Here is a 22,883-nt window from a genome sequence, read left to right as displayed (position 1 = left end):
CACATCAACAAACGACAACCACTGAACATCAGGTTCTTGACTTAGGACAGGTGCAAACAAATGCAGCGGGTTTCAACGTTTTAATAGGCGCCAACCTTCACCCTACCTACAATAGTGTAACATCACAACATAGAAAGACTAGTTCTGAATATCAAACAGTACACATCTAACATCCAATGGATTTAGTTTAAAGACGTCATTGACTGTCAGAGAAAACATGACCTTGTGCAATGCCAAAATATAGGTATCGACAGATTGAAGTACCGCGAAAGTGCATATGCGTATGAAAATAGAAATTATTATGGTTTAAATTTACTTATAACAAAATCAATATTTATACCAATAAAAACAAAATTCAAAGACCTAATTACAGTGTTGAATTGGTAACCTTTTAGTATAATTATAAGGATTGATAAGTTTACACGGATCGTATCTAAATTTTCGAGCTCGGTAAACAACAATTTAATGATCACCGTAAGAATCTTTGTATCGAGTAATTTGTAGTAACGAAATCCCTGACTTAATAATACATAGATAATGCTCGTTCAAATCCAAAACGTCACTACAGACACGGGCATAACGAACGAGTTGGGATATAAAAACACCGTAAGACGGTGTCAAAGGAACATCACCGTCCAAAATTGGAAAATAAACAAAAGGGAAAGAAAAATTTTCCCTTTTGTCGAAAATCTTTATAGAGTTTCGGAGATCTCGTGTTAATCGGAAATATCTAAATTTAGGAAAGGACAATTATTGCTGTTAATATTTGATTTATTTAAAGTAAGTTCCTTTTTGGTAAATTTCGGTAGTATATTTAGAGAACTCTTGATTATTTAACGAAAAAATATCACCAAGAAAACGGTAGGTGTGGTTGAATTTATCAATTAAATGGAATTTAGACGGGTCTTTATACTGAGTTTGGCCATAAACTGTGGTTCATAACAGTACAGGATCAAGTCTGTTATTAAAGGGGCACAATTGGTGCCCATAGGAATACCTAAAAACTGTCGATAAATTGCAGTATCGCCAATACGTATATACATGTTGTCCAGGAGAAGATTTACAGCTTTAATCATCTCATCACACCTCCAGTTAGTATTTCTAGCATATTTACCATTCTCGTTAGAGAAAACGACCATTTAATTAAATAGGAAAACTTTCGTTTGATAAGATTGTGTGGAAGTGTAGTAAAAAGAGTGGAAAAGTTCACATTTAGAGCAAGAAGGAGACCTTCCAAATCACTGGTCAGAGTATCGATGTGTTTGTTTCAATTGGCATATGTTCTTGTCTTCTTGATACAGAAAAGCAAAATAAAACATTAATGTCCAGTTTAAATGTAAATTCTAGCTTTTAATTCTATCTTTTTAAAAGATTAAAAGACGGTAAACTGTGAATTTCAGATTTGTTCTCTTTATTTGGAAGAGGAATTCAATTCCGAGTCTTTGATGCCAAACATAACTTTTCTCTGTTAAAAGATTATTTCTGTAAAACGGTGTTCCTGTTAATACAATATTTTAAAAAAAACTGTGAATTTCTGCCGACTGCCGACTGTAACTAGTAACTCGTAATTTTGAAGGATATCAATTGACTGAAATATAAAAAGATTATTCAAGTTCGGGGCGGGTCCAGGTGAGGGCGTAATGGGCGTACCCCCCCCCCCCCCCTTTTAAAAAAAAACAAAACTATAAAATATACATGCTCCAAGTCAGGAACCGTTACATTAGTGCATTTCACAATTATTTTATGTTTTTAAGCAAAAAAAAAGTCCAAATTTTTTTTCGCCTCGCTCGACTCGGCGAAAGATTTGTTTCTACGCTCCCGCTTTCAAGTATCCTAGAACCCCCCCTGAAGTTTGAATAGCTAACCGTAGAATTCAGGAGTTTTAATTTCTTCGTTAAGGTAAGGGTATTTGAAGATCCATTGAAAAGTAAAAAAGTTATTATGTCTATTCTCCGCGTTCAGGTCTTTAGTGAAATCTTTGAGTACTTCCTTTTCCGGCTGTAGAAGGCCCTAAAACCGAAGCTATCTGGAAACTAGGAAAATAAATCCTAGATATCCCTAAAAATGGTGAGAATTGAAAAATGGCAGTATCACAAATTAAAAATTAAACGTCCATACTTTCATTTTGAAGTCGCACATCAACCCGATGATAATGTAATCTTCTGATTTTTGCAGATTATAAACTAACTTTCGCCTAGACTGTACAGACTGCACGTGTACGTCGAACACGTTTATGTTGCGAAGCAGTTGGAAAAACAATTAAAATGACTATTGGTCAAGTACCAGTTCCCATGTGATATGCTTAGATAGTGATAGACACATTCAGAAACTCTTATTTTGATACATTGTTGGTGAAACGGGGATACCAAGGCCATGAAGGCGGTAATGTCTCAAAATTATCCCAAGTGAAGAAAAATGACTCGAAGAAAACAGCCCACAAAACATTACTGCAAAATTCTTCAATTGTGACCCATGAATAGTTGCCAAATTTTAGGTTTAAACCGTAAACTGACATTTTATAAATCTTGCTATCTCAATAGTTGTCACACGTCATAATACAGTATCTGCGCGTACCCGCATGCGGGTACAAATAGTCAAATGCCATTTATAGGCTACGCCTACCCATATCCGGTTTTATAATAAAATACCATCGGATCGGGAATGATCCTCCCTGATCATACTCTGGGAGTTATGGTTAAGCCAAAAACAAAAAAATATAACTCCCATCAGAGTTAAATGGTCCTTCCCTGAGTACTGCCTCGTTGGTCTCGTTGTAGTATGTTCGCCTCAACAGTGGGAGGTTGTGGGTTTGAACCCCGAGCAGAGTCAAAACAGAGACTTTAAAATTGGTATTTGCAGCTTTCTCCCCTAAGCATGCGGCATTAAAGAGTCAGAGCAAAGACTGGTCGGCTCGGAGTCCGGGTAAGGTGACTAGTCTTCCTGTGGACTTTTACCTTGTGAACTAGCGCGTTAAAAAATTCGGCTCAGTGTGTCATTCTAGTACAAAGCAGGGTAAATATTAATATTACATTAACATGTTTTCGTCCTGAATATGCATATTAATTTGCCGCTGGACGTTAAGCAGCCATCCATCATCATCATTGTTCTGGCAGTAGGTTACAGGTATTCAAATCAGTGTATTTTCAAATGTTTTTATTAACGTTCTTAATTTCAATTTCTATATGCCAAATGATATCATGCTGTCCACAACAGGGCTTCCAAAATTATTTTTAGCCAGCCGGACATTTTATATATTATCCCGATTTTAATCCCTTAAGACTAAATAAACAAAAGGCAATTATGGTAATCAGTTGCCGAGTTGGGCATCCAAATGATTGACATTAAAAAAAAAAACAATATTAAACTTTCTTTGATTCAAATTCGAAGTTCTGACGTAAACTGTTAAATTGGCAGTGCATCTTTCGAGGTGTGCAACATCAGCGTTCTTATATCTGCCTTAGACTCTTTATTTGTGCAAAATAACGTTGTCAAAAACTTTACTTTTGTTTTTAAATCACCGGATGTTATCTTGACAATGGTTAAACATGGACCAGAGACGGATACGTAAATTCCGTGTACGTTTGCAAAGCATGAATGAGTGTTAGTAGCTCTTTCTACGTTATTTCTTCAAGAAAATATTTGAAATAAAAGTGACATAAAGGTAACAATGACAATTTAAGCATTTTTTGAAGAAATTAGGATGCATAATTAAATTTAACACCTGCGCACACGTGTACTAGTTCAAACAGAGACATGTCTCTGGTTCAAACAACGTGGTTAATGACGATTTTTCATTTTCACCTTTTTAATTTTTTCATCAAATCATATTTGTAAACGTATTTCTGATTATTTAAATCTTTTTGACTAAATTAATTAGATGCAAACCGCTGACATGTAAGAAAATAACTTTGAATAGATCGATTAATGTCTGGTTCAAAATAGTTTACCTGTCACCTGAACAGGTAAATTTCAGCTGTTCGACAACTAATTAGCCTTGATTAAAATGAGAAGGTATTAAAGTAGGGGTTGTTTTGATAGTACTTAATGATCATGTCACTTTATGACCGGAAATGTGTGGCATAAAGGTTGGGTCAAAAAGATCGCGAATTATGTTAAAATGACCGTCTCTTAAGAAAGCCTTGAAAACTAAAAAGTAGATGACCATTTCATGCTTTGCCCAGCCGGACTTTTACCGGACATTATACAAATGTCCGGAATATATGACCGTTTTGGAAGCCTTGGTCCACAATATTATCTGGTAATTCTTAGTCTCATTCATCATATTCAAATTCACTGTATGTAGTCACCATAATCCTCTTCCTCGGAACTCAAACTGTCAAGTAGGGTTTGTGTGACTGTCTCACAGCCTTCGGAGCTGTCTATAGTAAAAAAGAAAATACAGTATATACATGTAATTGAAATACTTGAAATCACTCGTGTTTTCAGTATTATGTTCTATTTACACAATTTGTCATGTTGTACACTTAGATTAGGCGGTGTCATATATATTGTGCTTTGTCGAATAAAATATTTGAATTTGAAATGGGTATACTGTCAATTGTGTTAATATTTTATTAGTCCCCATAGCATTTGTTTTTGCCTTTTGACATATTGAATGACCTGACAATAGCAATATTTAAATGAGATGAGAAAGAAATATGCACTATTAAAATCTCAATATTTTATATTTTCAGGGGTTTGTGAAAGTAGTGAAAAATAAAGCATACTTTAAAAGGTTTCAAGTAAAGTATAGGAGGAGGCAAGGTAAGTGTAACAGTTGAGATAGTGGTAGAACTGAGCCCTTTGGCAGAATTGTCTACTTGAGAGAGAGGCAAGAGTTGTAACGCTATTCACAAGGTCGTAATGTAGTGGCCTCTACCTAAAAAACTAGCTTTTTTTGCACCAATGGCTTGGCATATTTCCAGATGTTAGCTGTTCAATATTGATTTCAAAATTAAGGCATGTTCCCTCAACTTAGGGGGCCTCGGTGGCCGAGTGGTCTAAGTAGTTACTACTGTAATCACTAGCCAGTCAACACTGAGGTTGTGAGTTCGAACCCCGCTTGTGCAGGTGCACTGGACTCCAATCTTAATTGACTAGGATCGTCAGTTTTCCAATTGAAGGTCAGTGGTTTTCTCAGGGCACTCCGGCTTCCTCCACCATTAAAAACTGGCGGCCACGAAATAGCCCAAAAGTGGTGCTTAAAAGTGGCGTTAAAACACCAAAAATCAAAAATCAAATCCCTCAACTTAGGGCAATTTATTGTTTACATCCTAGATAAAAGAAACTCTGCATTTTAAACCCAATTTCAAACTTTGAAAATTTGGAGAAAAAATACCGTTTTTGGGTTGACTTCCTTTTTATAAGCCCGTTTATGAGACGTATTATGGGATACCGTTGTTGGTCTGTCCGTCATCATCATGTCTGACAATAACACCAATACGCTTAAACCAGTTTGCATGAAACTTTGGTAAATTGTTTATATCTATTGACACGAGCTCCCTTTTGATTTTTATAAATTTTAGATTTTATGTTTCCGAGTTGTGGGGTTTTATTTATTAAAATATGGGGATTTTCCAGTTTTCGGACTATAACTCTAAAATGCTTTGAGCAGTTTTGGTGAAACTTTGGTGAATTGTTAATATCTATTAATGTAAGCTCCCTTTCGATTTTTATAAATTTTAGATTTTACTTTTCCGAAGTATGGGATTTAATTCATAAAAAAAGGGGGATTTTCCAGTTTTCACACACTAATAGTTTTTTATAAATTTCTGATATGACATTGAGGAGTTTTGGAACTTTATTCTTTGAAAAATAGACAGCATATCATGCGCTCATGGCTCAGCTCTTTATTCTTGCTGGTCAACACAACATATAGATCTCAAACTTCCAAAAACAACATAAACCCACTGGAATATAACTACTGAACATGTTTATGATTTTAATACGCTTTGGGAATGAATTCTTCTAGTTGCAGGTCCTGGTGAAGCCAGAAATAAGAAAATATCTATATAGTCAGGAATTTTGGTTTAATTGGCCTCCTTAAGACTACCATACAGGGCTCACACTACTTCAGAATCATAGGGAGAAGTGACTTCTCTTTTTGAAAATGAGAGGGAGAAGTGGTGAGATTTGAGAGAGAAGTGCTCGTTCGATCGCGGCGCTACAATGTTTGGTTTTTATACGCCCGTCAAATTTTTGACGGGACATATTATGGTATACAAATGTCCGGCGTCCGTACGTCTGTTTGTCTGTCCGGCGTAAACATGTCGCACCGTAACTTGAGAATGACTTATCCAAATTTCATGAAACTTAACATAGTTGTTTCTTATGATGGTCAAACGATCTGTATACTTTTTGGTGAAAATAAGATTAAAACTTTTTGAGTTACGGGACTTAGTTAATAAAACAGGTGTGTGTTTTTTTTCACATGTCGCACCGTATCTCAAAAACAATTTATGATTATTGCTTAAAACTTTACACACTTCTTAGTTATATTAATCTTAAGATCTGTATACTTTTTGGTGATGATTCAAAATTTTATTTTAGAGATATTGAGTATTTTGTTAAAAAAGGGGGAGGGGTTTTTCACATGTCGCGCCGTATCTCAAAAACAGTTTATGATTATTGCTTAAAACTTTACACACTTCTTAGTTATATTAACCTTAAGATCTGTATACTTTTTGGTGATGATTCAAAATTTTATTTTAGAGATATTGAGTTTTTTGTAAAAAAAAAAGGTGGTTTTCGCATGTCACCGTATGTCAGAAACTATTTATGCTTATTGCATAAAAATTCACACACAAGACGACGGGCGTATCATGCGCTCATGGCGCAGCTGTTTATTCTTTTTGGGATCAATATTCCTCTGTCAGCTGTGCCATTCATTCTTCAGTAGTCATTATCGTAAGAATCGGGATTTCGGTCATAGCTGGTCTGGTTCTGATCGGTAGTTTAGTACAAATATTTCAATGGCGGATGAAGAAGAAAAATTTACAAAAATAAAAGATGTTTGACACGCTATTTGGAAAGGAATATGACGTCTTTAATGCAATACATGGATAACAAATTTACTTCAGGCAAATTTCATCGCGTTCTAATGAAGTAACGAACTTATTTTGCCGAAAATAAGAATGATTTGATGTACGCTCTCTAACAAGTACTGGAAGTGATAAAAAATTGTTTTTATGAAATAACATGCAACCAACTTTAAAATCAATGCTTTAACCTCCTTTCTAAAGAAAATAAATCGTTTATGTCTTTGAATTTCTTTACTTTTTACTGAAAAATTGCTGTTTCATCGACTTGGTAAAAATTGAATATTGCCGATGACGAAAGCGACTGAAAGAGAGTATCGTAAACCACCAGGCGACTAGTTTTCGCTTTTGAGAGTCGGGCAAAGCGAAGTGACGGAAGGGAAAGGGACATCTTCGCCAGAGTCGCCTGGTAGCATGACCCCTGCCATATCCAGAATTGTTTTTCTCAGAGCTTAGTATTTTTGTGGTTCATGTGTCTATGCAATCTTCAATCTGCATCCCTGGTCTTGCTGGTAACGAAATGGGACAGAAAATCATTAGATTTTGTTTTTGGCAGGCAAATGCCAACTTGTGGGCTGCTTCCTGCCCATTGATCACCTATATTAGCTTTTTTGTCATCAGCAGCAAGATCTACCTCATTTGCATTTCTTTGCAAATAAGGGAAAATTAGACATTTTCTAAAAAAAAGTAGTATGGCAAAGTTATTAATGTGTGTGCTAAGAATCAAATTTTTAAGTTATTGCTTCAAATTTACAGTTATTCATCAAATTTTGTTTACCAAAATCAATTATCATGACCTCCAAATACAATGGTACATTTGATTTTAATGTAATATAAAAAAGTAAAAGCACAGCAGTAATATTCCTTTTTTTCCGGAGAATGACATGTGAAGGAATATGAAACTTGCTTGTACTTACCAGCAAGCTGTGCTTGTTTATAATGTACTAGGTAGTACACATATTAACAGTTCTCAGGAGGACTTGTCACCGTACCAATCTCCTGTAATGTCTAGATACTGCATGTGTAGTAAAGAAGCAGCAAATATCAGGTATAAAGTTATTGGTTGAACCCTGCCAGGAAATTGAACCATGACATTCCAGGGGATAACAGAGATAGGACCACTTGTTATGCCATCACTTCCTCTTCTGCTCTCAAGGAGAAATCGTTTCTCCCTAGAATTTAAAGTATAATGCATACTTGTCCTGTGTACATGAACTATGTTATTATGTAGATAATTACTCTATTCCTATCTTTTTATAGAGGGTAGGACAGATTACTATGCCAGGAAACGCCTCATCATTCAAGAGAAAAACAAATATAACACTCCAAAATACAGAATGATTGTTCGATTTACCAACAAGGATATCATCTGTCAGGTAAGAGGAAACTAGTTATTCAGATTTTATGGGTGTTTATATCTAATTTTCAGCTGATAAGCTTTTTTACTTCAGAGGGGGGGGGGGGGGGCAAACAGATTGCAATTTGGGCAGGCAAAGATGTTCTTAATATTAAAAGCTATTCTTTTTTCACCCCTCATGTCCAAAGCTTCGGAAAAACAGGGCATAGAAATGCAGGGTATCATCTTCTTGCAAGTGCTCTCATACATGTATTTCTCAACAAATTTTACAAAAATCTTTATGAAAGGTTCATATTCATGAGGTTGGCAATGCAATATTTCAGTTCAATATGAAAATGGTGGCTGAATGTAAATTGTTATATTGCAATATAAATTATGTGATTAACCTCATGGCTACATTTCTTAATGTAATTTTTTTCTTAAAAAAAAGGGTGGTTGTATCACCAATATTTCAATAGAGTTTGAAAATTATTACCATTCAATTTTTCTTACCTTGAAAAAATTCCCAAAGTCCCAAAAGCAAGACTTGGGTGTGCTGTATATAGGGGTGACATCGACAATTTGTGATTGGGTCAGTTGAAGGGGAAAAACTTATGGTAAGTCGAGGATATTTGGTATACAGTCCCATTAGCACATCCCTTTTCCATGGTGATTATATATGGCTGCTTACATGTTAAAAATTGTGATTAGGTCTGTTTGAGGGGAACCACTTGTGATAAGTCAAAGAAATTTACTATGTGGTTGTATTAGCATTGGCATATCTCATTTCTGCAGAAAATATTTTGTCCTGCACATTTAGTCATTCTTTCATCGAATCTGAATGTTTTGCATAGTTTACATGATAAGGTGGTGTCATTTTACTTTCAAAATTATATAAAGGCCACTCGTATCTCTGTGTCCCGGATTAGTTTATTTTCAAGTAACTTGGAATTATGGTGATGGTACTTAGTAGTCTTGCTACCTATGCTTCTTGCCAGATTTTGCCAGCAAAATTTATGTTTATATGATTTGCAATATCTTTGTTAGTTTTTGTCTCGCTTGCAAAGAAAGTTGCAGTATGCGAGACAGGTATTACAATCCAGCAGTGATGGCGTAAACTATTTAGGCTTTATAATTATATTTCAGAAGATAGAAGACCTTGTATGCAAATACCTTATGTTACAAAGTTTCTGTCTATCATATGTCCATTGTCCTTGACCTCATTTTCATGATTCAGTGACTGCTTGAAAAAAAAATAGTATTTTTGTTAAGTGAAATACTCATTATTATGAGTAATAGAATAACTATATTTGGTTTGAAAATAAGCGCTATCCTGCTTGCCTGAGGCAAGTGAAACCCATCACATAGTTGTCCGCTGGGCAAGTTGAAATATTGTGTTTGTGACACAAACTATGTCGGACGTTAATTTCTCCAAGGTGTGTGTATTATTATATTACTATTTTCGTTGTCTTTATTTATTTCATGTGCGCATGCCCGAAAATAGTAAACATCTTGGTTTCCCCCGAATACTTCTATTGGTAAATTACTATGCGTAAGACGACGAGAGCTGGCGTTTTAGAATGTTCAGTCACACCTGCTCCGGGATTTTCGCTTCTTATCATGAAAGGAAGTTGATACAACGATCCAATCAGAACACAAACGACTTTTGGGTTGATATAAAAATGAAAGTAGAAATTTTAAATTCTTTACCTTTTACAGCTGAGCATACTAAATGTGCTCATTTCTGCAGTGAACAGTTACCCTTTTGTAAGTTTGAATTTGTCAGTTAGTTACAATAAAGAGTAATAAAGACGCCAGATGCACCTTATTCACTAGGAACGACAGCAGCAGCAAACATTCAGAGGTCACCACAAGGTCTTCAACAGGCTGACTCTTTATGAAATTAAAGGTTTCAAAATCATTCAATGTTACTGTAGAAACAAGATCTTATAGTATTGCTGTAAAATGTAAAATGCCAAAATAAATTATAATTGCATTGTTTAGAATGAATGCATATTTTTTACAGGAAATTTGGCAACTGGGTCAATATCTACATGTACATCTGAAATTTTTTTATCACTTTTTTTTTGTAAAAGTTTTTGTTTCAAAAAAGTGTGTATGAAAACTTGAAATCATCTGCCAGGAGAGGTCTAGAATGCAGGATTTGGCTTCATTTACCCCAGACTCCCTGCCTTAAGCGCGACCAACTTCGCTCGTTGCCACGGACAGCAAAGCCATCCGCATTGGTAGGGCAAATCAATGTTCTTTTCTTATTTCTACCCCTGTGTCCATCAGGTGGGTTTCACCTGACCTCGACCTTATTCCTGGATTAGTGATCATGGTTAAAGTTACTTGGTCAAGTCCGTATCTCAGATACTGTAAGCAATAGGTCAACTATATTTGTTGTACAGAATGATTGTAAGGGGTACAAGTCCGACTGACAGGTCTCATCTGACCTTGACCTCAATTTTATGGTTCATTGGACAATGTTTAGTTTATGTGATACTTGTAGTAAAACCTTCATATTACAGACTTTCAACATAAATTCAATGATAAGTAAAACAGGCGGGACAATTCAGCTTGTGCACTATTGTTAAAATGGGTGCTGATAGCAAAAGGTCAACAGAAGTTTGTAATTTAAAGATAAGATAGGAAATTGTCTTGTAAGCAATATAATTTTTATGACTATTTTGTGACCTAGATTTTGAAAAATAAGTGAAAATTTGAAAACAATATTTTTATCTTTTCTCAGTAAGTGAACCATATCCATGAAGCTGCATTGTGGCAAATATTTACATTGTCAAGTATATTAAGTATCACAATTATTGTAGAGGTTTTCATAACCATTTGTGCTTGTTATTTTTCAGATAGCGTACGCAAGAATTGAGGGAGATTACATTATATGTGCAGCATATGCTCATGAGCTCCCTCGATATGGCGTCAAGGTTGGGTTGACTAACTATGCAGCAGCATACTGTACAGGACTCTTGCTGGCCAGAAGAGTAGGTAGAACTAATACTCATGTTGATCTTGGTGACAACATTTAATGCAGTGAATACATCCTTATTTGATCAAATGATAAGGTCTCAAGAGTCTTTTACATTTAAAAAATGAAATTAAGGATTAACATTCGTTGTATTGTCTAATTATGTATGAATGGTAGAGATATGATATGTTTATATATTTACTTGTCCACCACTAATTTTTATACGATCGCAAATTTTCTTCTATTCTCCAAATATTATTTTTTTAGGGGGGGGGGTTCAATTTTTTTTCCTCAAGATTTAGGAAATTGTCAATTTTCCAAAGAAAAAAATAGGTGGTGTCAATTTATTTTGCTAATTCTTTGTATATAGTCTGAAAACAGATTTACTAAGTATTGCGCAACAGCACAGTGTATTGCACAACAGCAAGAAATCTTCAATTGAATATAAATTCAAATCATCAACCAATTCAAGTTCACTGACTCTAGTTATTCTGTGTCAGAAACCTATAATGTGTCAAATATTTAATTACAATCAAAATTCAGACCTGTAGCAAGCTTAAATATTGTGTCCATTTTTGACCCAACTGTTCAGGGTTGGACCTCTGTGGTTGTATCCTGCTGCGCTCGGCGAAGCAGTTTATTACATAATCTATTGATATTTGTGTTCCACTTGTACATATATGCCATGACCTCAAATATTTTTAATTTAAAGTTCATTTACTCTTAGGCCTAAAAAAAAAAAATCTTGTGTTTCCGGTAAAATTATTTTGTTAAATAGGGTCGGTAGGTCGGATTTCTTTTTTTTTTTTTTGACATTGTAAACGAAATCCAGAAAATTATTATGGTTTTTCCAAGTCCGTGTCCGTAATTAGTTTCAAATACCGGAAGTGCGGCCATTTGCAATGTTTTTGAAGCACCTGCTGTGCAAATTTCTTGGATTTTAACCTATTTGGAATACCTTTTGACATAAATAAAATGTTTTACTGGCTTTCTGTGCAGTTAGATAAATAATTATGTCGATTAACAGAAGCCTGTGTCAAAAACAGGGTCGGTTGATACCAATTTTTTTTTTTTTTTTGAAGATCCAATAAAAAAATTAGGGTCGGGGCTAAAAAAACAGGGTCGGTCGGGTTACCGGAAACACAGATTTTTTTTTTCTCGGCCTTATATAATTACCCTTGGACTAAAAACTTATTTTTCCACTAACTGATTCTGCCACAATTTGAAACAAGAAAACAAGATATTATATCATAGAAAACTAGGCATCTCTTTTATTTACAGTAAATAGTTTTTAAAATATGTTGATTTTGTCAAATTACATATTGAAATTGTGATTGTTACTATGAATAGAACCAAAGGGTTTAAACATACATGAATATAACATGGCTTCCAAAAGTGTTGCATTGTCAGATAAATTATATTTTCAGTCCAGTTGTTGTGAGCCCAAAACAGACATATAACGTAGGTTTTCCATTTTAACATAATTCAGAAAAAGAATTGGAAGTATAGCAATCCTTTTGGCCTGACCTTTTGCCAGCCACACGTTGCTGGTCATAAAATTGACATGATGAATAAGTATCTTAAAATAAGCCCAATTGATACCCCCTCATTACTATCAAGGTTAAATAGTTGTCCACCAGTTATTTTGTACTGGACATCGATCAGTCTAGTTCCAGTTATTTTCTAAAATTACACTCATTTACATCTAATAAATTAAGTAAAAATGATTTTGTCTGATGTAAATTTGATAAAAATTATTTAGCCTATCAGAAATATATATTAAAATAAGATTTTATGATAATTTAAAAAGGTTGTAAAAAAGGTTTTAAGTGAAAAATCAATAGAACCACATTGTTTGAACTAGTACACCTGTGCGCAGGAGTGCGATTAAATAATGCATCCGAATTCTTCAAAAATGCTAAAGATATTAATTTCACCTTTATCACATGTTCATTTCAAGTATTTTCTTGGGAAAATAACATGGAATGAACTATTTTAACATATTGTGCATCGTAAATGTACACAGATTATAGTATAAAGCAGATGTTAGTACGCTGATGTTGCACATTTTGAATGATGCACTGTCAAAGTAACAGTTTACATCAGAATATCAAATTTAGATAAAAATTCTAAAAGTTTAATATCGTTTTTATTGTCGAGCCTGCGACTTTTGTCGCAGAAAGCTCGACATAGGGATAGCGATCCGGCGGCGGCTACGGCGGCGGCGGCGTTAGCTAACTTCTTAAAAGCTTTATATTTTAGAAGGTGGAAGACCTGGATGCTTCATACTTTGTATATGGATGCCTCATGTTACGAAGTTTCCGTCAGTCACATGTCCAATTTCCTTGACCTCATTTTCATGGTTCAGTGACTACTTGAAAAAAAAGTTCAGATTATTTGTAATGTTAAATTCTCTCTTATTATAAGTAATAGGATAACTATATTTAGTATGTGCGTACCTTGCAAGGTCCTCATGCCTGTCAGACAGTTTTCACTTGACCTCGACCTCATTTCATGGATCAGTGAACAAGGTTAAGTTTTGGTGGTCAAGTCCATATCTCAGATACTATAAGCAATAGGTCTAGTATATTTGGTGTATGAAAGGACTGTAAGGTGTACATGTCCAACTGGCAGGTGTCATCTGACCTTGACCTCATTTTCATGGTTCAGTGGTTATAGTTAAGTTTTTGTGTTTTGGTCTGTTTTTCTTATACTGTATGCAATAGGTCTATTATATTTGGTGTATGGAATGATTGTAAGGTGTACATGTCTAACTGGCAGGTGTCATCTGACCTTGACCTCATTTTCATGGTTCAGTGGTTATAGTTAAGTTTTTGTGTTTTGGTCTGTTTTTCTTATACTGTATGCAATAGGTCTATTATATTTGGTGTATGGAATGATTGTAAGGTGTACATGTCCAACTGGCAGGTGTCATCTGACCTTGACCTCATTTTCATGGTTCAGTGGTTATAGTTAAGTTTTTGTGTTTTGGTCCGTTTTTCTTATACTTTATCCAATAGGTCTACTATATTTGGTGTATGGAATGATTGTAAGGTGTACATGTCCAACTGGCAGGTGTCATCTGACCTTGACCTCATTTTCATGGTTTAGTGGTTATAGTTAAGTTTTTGTGTTTTGGTCCGTTTTTCTTATACTTTATCCAATAGGTTTACTATATTTGGTGTATGGAATGATTGTAAGGTGTACATGTCCAACTGGCAGGTGTCATCTGACTTTGACCTCATTTTCATGGTTCAGTGGTCAAAGTTAAGTTTTTGAGTTTTGGTCTTTTTTCTTATACTATTATGCAATAAGTCAACTATATTTGGTGTATGGAAATATTCTATGATGTACATGTCAGTCTCGCAGGTTTTATTTGACCTTGACCTCATTTTCACAGTTCATTGCTCAGTGTTAAGTTTATGTGTTTCAGTCTGTTTTTCTTAAACTATAAGCAATAGGTCAGCTATATTTGTTGTATGGAAGGATTGTAAGCTGTTCATGTCTGCCTGGCATGGTTCATCTGACTTTGACCTCATTTTCACGATTCATTGGTCAATGTTTAGTTTTCTTGGTTAAGTCTGTTTCTTAGAAACTATAAGCAATAGGTCAACTATATTTAGTGTATTGAATGATTGTAAGGTGTACATGTATTTCTTGTTTGGTTTATATGACTTGACTTCATTTTCTTGGATCATGTTAAGTTTATGTAATAGTTGTAGTAAAGCTTTCATTTAGGACTATCAACATAATATCAATGGTTAGTAAAGAAGGCGAGACATTTCAGTGTGTCCACTCTTGTGTCAATCTGAATCATTGTTGTGATGCCCAAATTATTAGCTTGATTGACTTTTGTTACTAAGTCTTGCAGGATTAAAATCGGAATTAAAAAAAATGTCTGGCTGGCTCAAATGATTTTTGGATGCCTTGGTGTATGATAGCCGAATAATATGATACTTTGACAGCATTGTTGGTTCCCAGTCCCAGTTAAACCCGGCAGAAATTTGTTTTTATGCCCCCACCGTAGAGTAGGGGGCATTAAGTTTTACCCTTGTCCGTCTGTACATCCCGAAATTGATTTCCGTTCTGTAACTTTAGTTTGCCTCAACCAAATGTTATGAATCTTATACACAATGCTTATTACTACAAAACACAGATCTGGTTTGAATTTTGTTGGTGTCACTTTTTACTGTTCTAGAGTAGTGCCCCTTTACAAATGGAAAAATTTCTGAATTTTTAGTTTTTTCGTTCTCTAAACTTAAGTTTGACTCAACCAAATGTTATGAATCTTATACACAATGGTAATTACCACAAAACTCAGATAAGTATGAATTTGGGTAGCGTCACTTTTACTGTTCTCGAGTTATGTCCCTATATAACGTTATATGCAAGCGGGGTATCATCTGTGTCCCAAGGACATACTCCCCATTTATATATTTTTCTGAACCTACTTAGCCAAGCTTAATCAAACTTGGCAGGAATGATGAATGAAAGGTACTCTACAAAATATCCTCATTTGGTTTTGATTAAACCACCTTCAAACTGTCACCAGTAACATACCAATCTGGAGTTGGTTTTTTGAGTTGCACTGGTTATCTCAAAGTCAATCCGCGTAAATGACTTCATGAAACAATCTGTTCTTACTGTGACATAATAACATGTGCATTATTTCATAGGACATGTAGAAAAAATAATAAGATACTTGTGAAAAATCATTTAGAAGACCAATTGCTGCACAGAGTTGATGGACTCATCTGCATTTGTGTGGAAATCAGGGCCAGGAGCTAGGAGTAATTCTCTATTATATTTGACATGCAATGAAAATTTTTAACACTAGGCCGAAGTACTCAATAAATTTGATCGGATTGACAATTGGCCATAGGGAACTGGAATATATCAAGATGAGTGATACATGCTCTTAAGGTATAGAACCACTAATTCAGGCCCGGTCGGAAAGAACATACAAGAAAGTAGTACATATTTTAAACAAAATAGTTCCTACACATAGCCAATGGTCAATAGTGGGAAAATTTGGGTAGTTTTAGTATCAAATGAAAGCTTGGGGACTTGGGATCACTGTAGAACCCTTGTTGAAAGTTTTATTTGAATAATAAAGAAGTATATGAAATTTTAATAGGAGGGCTCATTTGGCCTGTTGTTCAGATCAGAAGTTCCTGTTTTTGTACTATCAAACTTCCGGGAACCAGTACGCTCTAATATGCAATTAAAGATATGTTGATTTTTTCAGCACAAGTCAGCATAAGGTTCAGTTTTGACATGAAATAACTGCCACTTTATTTGAACTTAAGACGAAGTAGCCATTTATGCTTGAAATTGCAGAATTTAACATAGAAAGCAATGGGGCTATGAATTAGTGGTTTTATACCTTAAGAGTATTTGGTCAATTTGAATTATTTAATAATATGTTCAAGATAGTTTTGTTCCTTGTAGCTTTTGAAGCAACTGAAGCTTGATGAAATCTATCAAGGTCAGAAAGAAATTGATGGTGACGAGTTCAGCAATGAGGATGTTGATGGCCAGCCAGGTGCTTTTAGATGTTACTTAGATGTTGGTCTCTTCAGAACCACAACTGGAGCCAGAGTGTTCGGAGCCATGAAGGGTGCTGTTGATGGTGGTCTTGATATCCCTCACAGGTATATTGAAATATTTCCAAGTAGTTTAAGGTCTTGATTTTAAAGTTTACTTGTTACACAGGAGAGTATATCTTTGTCAACAGTTTATATCTTGATTTGCATAAATGCCTTTAGTCACAAAAGCAAAGGATTCAAAATTATATTTAGCTTGCACAAATTATTTTTGGAAACCCTGATGTAATACCAGAGTGAGAGATACAGGCTTGCAATATTTTATGCCCCTGCCATAGTGGAGGGGGCATTAAGTTTTACCCTTGTCCGTTTGTGTGTCAGTCCATCCGTACATCCCGAAATTGGTTTCCATTCTTAACTTTAGTTTGCCTCAACCAAATGTTAAAGAAACTTATACACAATGCTTATTACCACAAAACACAGATCAAGTACGAATTTGGGTAGCATCACTTTTACTATTCTTGAGTTATGTCCCTTTATAACATTATATGAAAGCAGGGGTGGGGGGGGGGGGGGGCATCATCTGTGTCCCATGGACACTTCCCCATTTATTTCAATAAAAATTTCAACTTCTATTCCAAATTTGGTCAGATTGCATTTGAATATTAATATAATGGTTGGTTGTTGGTTTTTTTTGGGGGGTGGGGGATTGAAGTATCGAGCAATTATGGAATGAAAATGAGTTGTTGAAATAAGTTGGTGTTTTAGATCATTTTTCTTTTTACATAGCATGATTCAGGTGACATTACATGGCTTTTACCCGACTTTTTAACAACTATCAGTTTCCTGAAATTAATGTAAAAGAACTTTGCACTTGTAAAATGTTAAAGTATATTTAAAACAGTTGAAACATGCAACACTATCTCATTTTGAAACCCTGTATGGTTTAAATTATAATTCTAGCAACAAGAGATTCCCTGGATATGATGGAAGTGAATTCAAGGCTGATGTCCACAAGGACCACATTTTTGGCAAGCATGTTTCAGACTACATGAAACAACTAGAGGAGGAAGATGATGATGCTTACAAGAGACAGTTCTCTCAATTCATCAAAAATGGCGTCAAACCAGATACTGTAAGTAGCCATATTTGAGATTATCACTTTCAATTGGATATATGTAAAAAAAATGTTTAGTGTGTACTTTCCAGAATTTGTTTTCATGGAGACAGCTATTTGACTGGTTCCATAAATCTTACTCCAAGGTTAGATCCCTTGCTGTTGAGGCCAATAACAATGACTTTATACTTTTTTTAAAGGGTCTTCTTCGTTGGAATAAGTCACAGTTGATTTATATATCTCGCAGGAGTATATGATAAGTTTGTGACCTGTTTGATTGCTATCAGTCAGTCATATTGGTTTCCAGTACTTAATATCGGATTGCAACTTTTTTAGATATATATTCACATATAATGAATATGTATTGTGAGTCTTCTCACAAAAGTATTTGATTAAATTTGTAACCGTAAAATTGAGTGCCATGTTTCAAAAAGTGATTAAATGTTTATTGAAATATTTTTGATTTTAATAATTAAAAAAAATTGATATTATGAAATTATCTATATTGTGTCTATATTAAGTTAATTTTAGTCAAGTTCAGGTGAAGAATTAGAAGGGGAAACTGGTTATCCTTGATAATTATTTGTGAAATTTTACTTCAAATGCTTAATACTAATTTATTTTTTATTTGTGAATTTTTGCTTCGTATGCTTAACACTCATACATTTGTGTTTAAAAATTGATTGGAGAAAGTGTCTTGCATTTTCTTTTTAACTGTGTAACAATCTGAAAAGTAATTTTGTATTGAAACGTCTAGGACATATTGTCCCTTATATTTCTGCATGTGTCAGCTACATTAAAGAAATGTTGGTAACGTAAGAACAGGAGGGGTGCTGTATCTTATACAAGGTAGATGACAATGGTCATGATGGTAAAATGGATACTGTAAATATGCCATCATGCAGTGAATGTATCAGTTATACATTTCCCTTTTTATACGACCGCAAAAATTAAAAAAATTTTGGTCGTTTGGTGTGTATCTCCTACCATATCATTATTATTTGCTTTTAAATATAAATCAGAAATAACCAACTTAAAATGGAGAAATTTAAAAGAAAAAAAAAAGGAAAAAAAAGAAAAGAAAAAAAATCCCCCCCCCCCCCCCCCCCCCCCCCAAATTTTTTGAACCCCCTTATGATTCATCACCCCCAAACTCAATCCCAGCCTTCCCTTTGTGGTATGGTACCTTGCAGTACAATTTCAGAGAGATCCATACACTTGAACACAAGTTATTGTCTGGAAACTAGAAAAATGCTTATTTTTGGCCCCTTTTTGGCCCCCAATTCCTAAACGTTTCGGGCAATTACCCCCAAACTCAATTCCAGCTTTCCCTTTGTGATATGGAACCTTGTAGTACAATTTCAGAAATATCCAAACACTTATACACAAGTTATTGTCATGAAACTAGAAAAATGCTTGTTTTTTGCCCCTTGAATTTTGAGGCAATTACCCCCAAAATCAATTACAGCCTTCCCTTTGTGATATGGAACCTTGTGGTACAATGTCAGAGAGATCCCAACACTTACACACTAGTAATTGTCTGGAAGTTACAAAAATGCTTATTTTTGGCCCCTTTTTGGCCCCTTATTCCTTAACTGTTGGTACCATAACCCCCAAAATCAATCCCAGCCTTCCTTTCGTGGTATTGAACCTTATGGTAAAATTTCATGGAGATCCATTCACTTAAACTAAAGTTAGAGTGCGAAAACCAATGTGTCTTCGGACGACGCCAGACGACGACGCCAACGTCATACCAAGGATGTGTAAATTATTATATAATAAGTATTGTGCAATAGCAAGAAATTTTTTAAATAGCACAGTATTGCACAATAGCAAGAAATCTTCAATTGCACAGTATTGCGCAATAGCAAGAAATCTTCAATTGCACAGTATTGCGCAATAGCAAGAAATATCCAATAGTACAATATTGCACAATAGCAAGAAATTGTCAATTGTACAGTATTGCGCAATAGCAAGAAATATTCAATTGCACAGTATTGTGCAAAAGAAGATACTTTGTATAAATTGCTTATTTCTTGATCAATTCAATGGGGTTTTATTCTTGAATTCTTGGGGTTCTTTAATATGCTGAATCTAACTGTGTATTAAGTTTTTGGATTTTGGGACCCGTTTTTTAATTGGTCCACATTGAGGTCCAAAGGGTCCAAAATTTAACTTTGTTTGATTTCATCAAAAATTGAATTATTGGGGTTGTTTGATATGCCGAATCTAACCGTGTATTTAGATTCTTAATTTTTGGTTCCGTTTTCAAATTGGTCTACATTAAGGTCCAAAGGGTCCAAAATTAAACTTAGTTTGATTTTAACAAAAAATGAATTTTTAGGGTTCTTTGATATGCTGAATCTAAACATGTATTTAGATTTTTGATTATGGGCCCAGTTTTCAAGTTGGTCCAAATGGGGGTCCAAAATTAAACTTTGTTTGATTTCAACAAAAATTGAATATATGGGGTTCTTTGATATGCTGAATCTAACCATGTATTTAGATTTTTGATTTTTGGGCCCCGTTATCAACTTTGTCCACATTGAGGTCAAAAGGGTCCAAAATTAAACTTTGTTTGATTTCATCAAAAATTGAATTCTTGGGGTTCTTTGATATGCTGAATCTAACCATGTATTTAGATTTTGGATATTGGACCATAATAGGTGAATGTCCAATTTAAAATTTTTAAGTTCTTAGACCACATTCATTCTGTGTCAGAAACCTATGCTGTGTCAAATATTTAATCACAATCCAAATTCAGAGCTGTATCAAGCTTGAATGTTGTGTCCATACTTGCCCCAACTGTTCAGGGTTCGACCTCTGCGGTCGTATCAAGCTGCGCCCTGCGGAGCATTTTATTATCCAAGTTAAGGAGGGGATAAAACCATATCTTTTGATATCGTATTGATCTTTGATTTTAACAGGTAGATAATGAACCTGAATGGGCACATAAAGCTTTGTAATTAAAAAGGCAGAAAGTATAGATGGTATGGATTCTCTCCTTGTCATTAATAAGTATTATGTTTCCATAATAGGTAGAGACTATGTACAAGAAAGGTCACGCTGCAATAAGATCCAATCCTGAAGCTAAAGCTAAAGTATCTAAAGAGGTTCCTAAGAAGAGGTAAGTTAAACATAGCCAATATGAATACATACAGTAGTTAACTCAAAACATTCCCAATGACAAACTGGTTTATAGCGACACAAAGTCTTTCAATGAAAATGACCTCGTCAAATATCACCACCTCTCAAACACTTCAACACACATTGAGTGCAGATAAGTAGAAACGTATTCCTCGAAAAACCATTGGGTTTATTTCCATAGAAAAGTTACTGTAAATTAACTATGAAGTTATAATGCAAATATTACAACGAAGGGATAAAAAGGTGTAAAAGTTTTAAAAATTAAAACTATTCGAATAAGAGTCAAGCTAAACCTAATGCATGACAAAGATCATTAACTATTTCCCATTTATCCAAATATTAAATACATTATTATTATTGTATTCTTTCAGATGGAATCGATCCAAGATGGCAAGTGCACAGAGGAAAGACAGAGTCAAGCAGAAAAAGGCGGCATTCTTAAAAAGTAAAGAAGAGGCTGAATAAAGACTGTGCTAAATAAAACAATCTGTCCTACCTAATTTATTTTTACTTTCTTATTTTATATACTTGATCAATTGCTGATGGAACAGTGGTGGAGTGGTGATGGTAGTTCATCTACAGTTATCACTAGCCTGTCAACACTGAGATTGTGAGCTCAAAACCCACACATTGCAGTTGGGTTTGATTCAGACTTTGATTGGCCAGGATTGCTAGTTTTCCAGCTGAATATCGTGGTTTTCTCTGGGCACTCTGGCTTTTTCCTACAAAAAAACTGGCTGCTGATATAGCCAAATGTGCTGAAAGTGGTGTTAAGCACCAACAATCAATCAATTGCTCATGGTGCATTGTAGAAAAAAAAATATGTTCAATAATTTCACAATTTTACATGTTCAGTGGAAGCAGTGCTCATGCACTGATTTACTGCATCTCAAATTAGTCACTTTTAAACTGGCAAGCATAAAAGGTACACAATTTTTTTTTTATCTACTGTAAAGTATCCAGAAGCAGGGTCTAGCATGGTTTGAAAACTCCATGAATGAAATTGCTCAATGATTGAGATTTCTTGGCTGATTTCTGATGGGGGAAGGGCATGAAGGGGGAGAAGGATTATAAAACTGGTCAGATAAAACAAATGTGCTTCCTGCATCAATGATGATGCAAGTTTGATGATAAGCAAGACTATATCTGAATATATATTATAATTTATTTGTGTTGTACATTGTAATACAATGCTTAATGATGTTTTGCCAAAATCTTTCATATCACATTAGGTTTGTTTTTAACAGCAATTGCCTTTATTGCCACTGAGTGACGCCATATTAGTTACTGACCTATTGATTACCTGAAATCCTATTGAACCAGTGGTGGTGAAGTATTAGTTTTTGATTAGGTCAGTTATTGGGAACCACTAGTGGTAGGTCAATGATAGTTGATATGCAGTTGTATTTGCATTGGCACATCTCATTTCCATGGAGATTATTTGGCCCCACCCCTTCAGTCATGGTTTATTGACTTTAAATTTTTTGCTTAGTTGACATGTATCAGTTTGTGATTAGGTCAGTTTATTGGGAACCACTTATGGGACGTATCATGGTATACCTCTGTCCGTCTGTCCATCCGTCGTCAACATGTCGGACATAAACTCAAAAATGCTTTAACCAATTTGCATAAAACTTTGGTGAATTGTTTATATCTATTGACGTGAGCTCCCTTTCGTTTTTTATACGACCGCCAAAAAATTTTGTGGTCGTAT

General features: G+C 34.8%; 1 protein-coding gene and 1 long non-coding RNA gene across 2 annotated transcripts in view; both read left to right on the top strand.

Annotated features, from left to right (window-relative positions):
• Positions 1 to 22,883, top strand: part of LOC127728673 (uncharacterized) — a 96,777-nt gene that overhangs the window by 62,907 nt on the left and 10,987 nt on the right. The window lies entirely within an intron of this gene.
• LOC127728661 (60S ribosomal protein L5-like) lies at positions 1,969 to 21,669 on the top strand. Its single transcript, XM_052236269.1, has 8 exons — positions 1,969 to 2,067; positions 4,695 to 4,764; positions 8,298 to 8,413; positions 11,241 to 11,375; positions 16,811 to 17,013; positions 17,869 to 18,040; positions 21,061 to 21,149; positions 21,541 to 21,669. The coding sequence occupies exons 1-8, from the start codon at positions 2,065 to 2,067 to the stop codon at positions 21,632 to 21,634; spliced, it is 882 nt and encodes a 293-aa protein (XP_052092229.1). The 5' UTR covers positions 1,969 to 2,064; the 3' UTR covers positions 21,635 to 21,669.

This window comes from Mytilus californianus, unplaced genomic scaffold (genome assembly GCF_021869535.1).
Source record: "Mytilus californianus isolate M0D057914Y unplaced genomic scaffold, xbMytCali1.0.p SCAF_2, whole genome shotgun sequence".
NCBI classification, from domain to species: Eukaryota; Metazoa; Mollusca; class Bivalvia; order Mytilida; family Mytilidae; genus Mytilus; species Mytilus californianus.
This window is presented reverse-complemented; position numbering and strand designations above follow the sequence as displayed.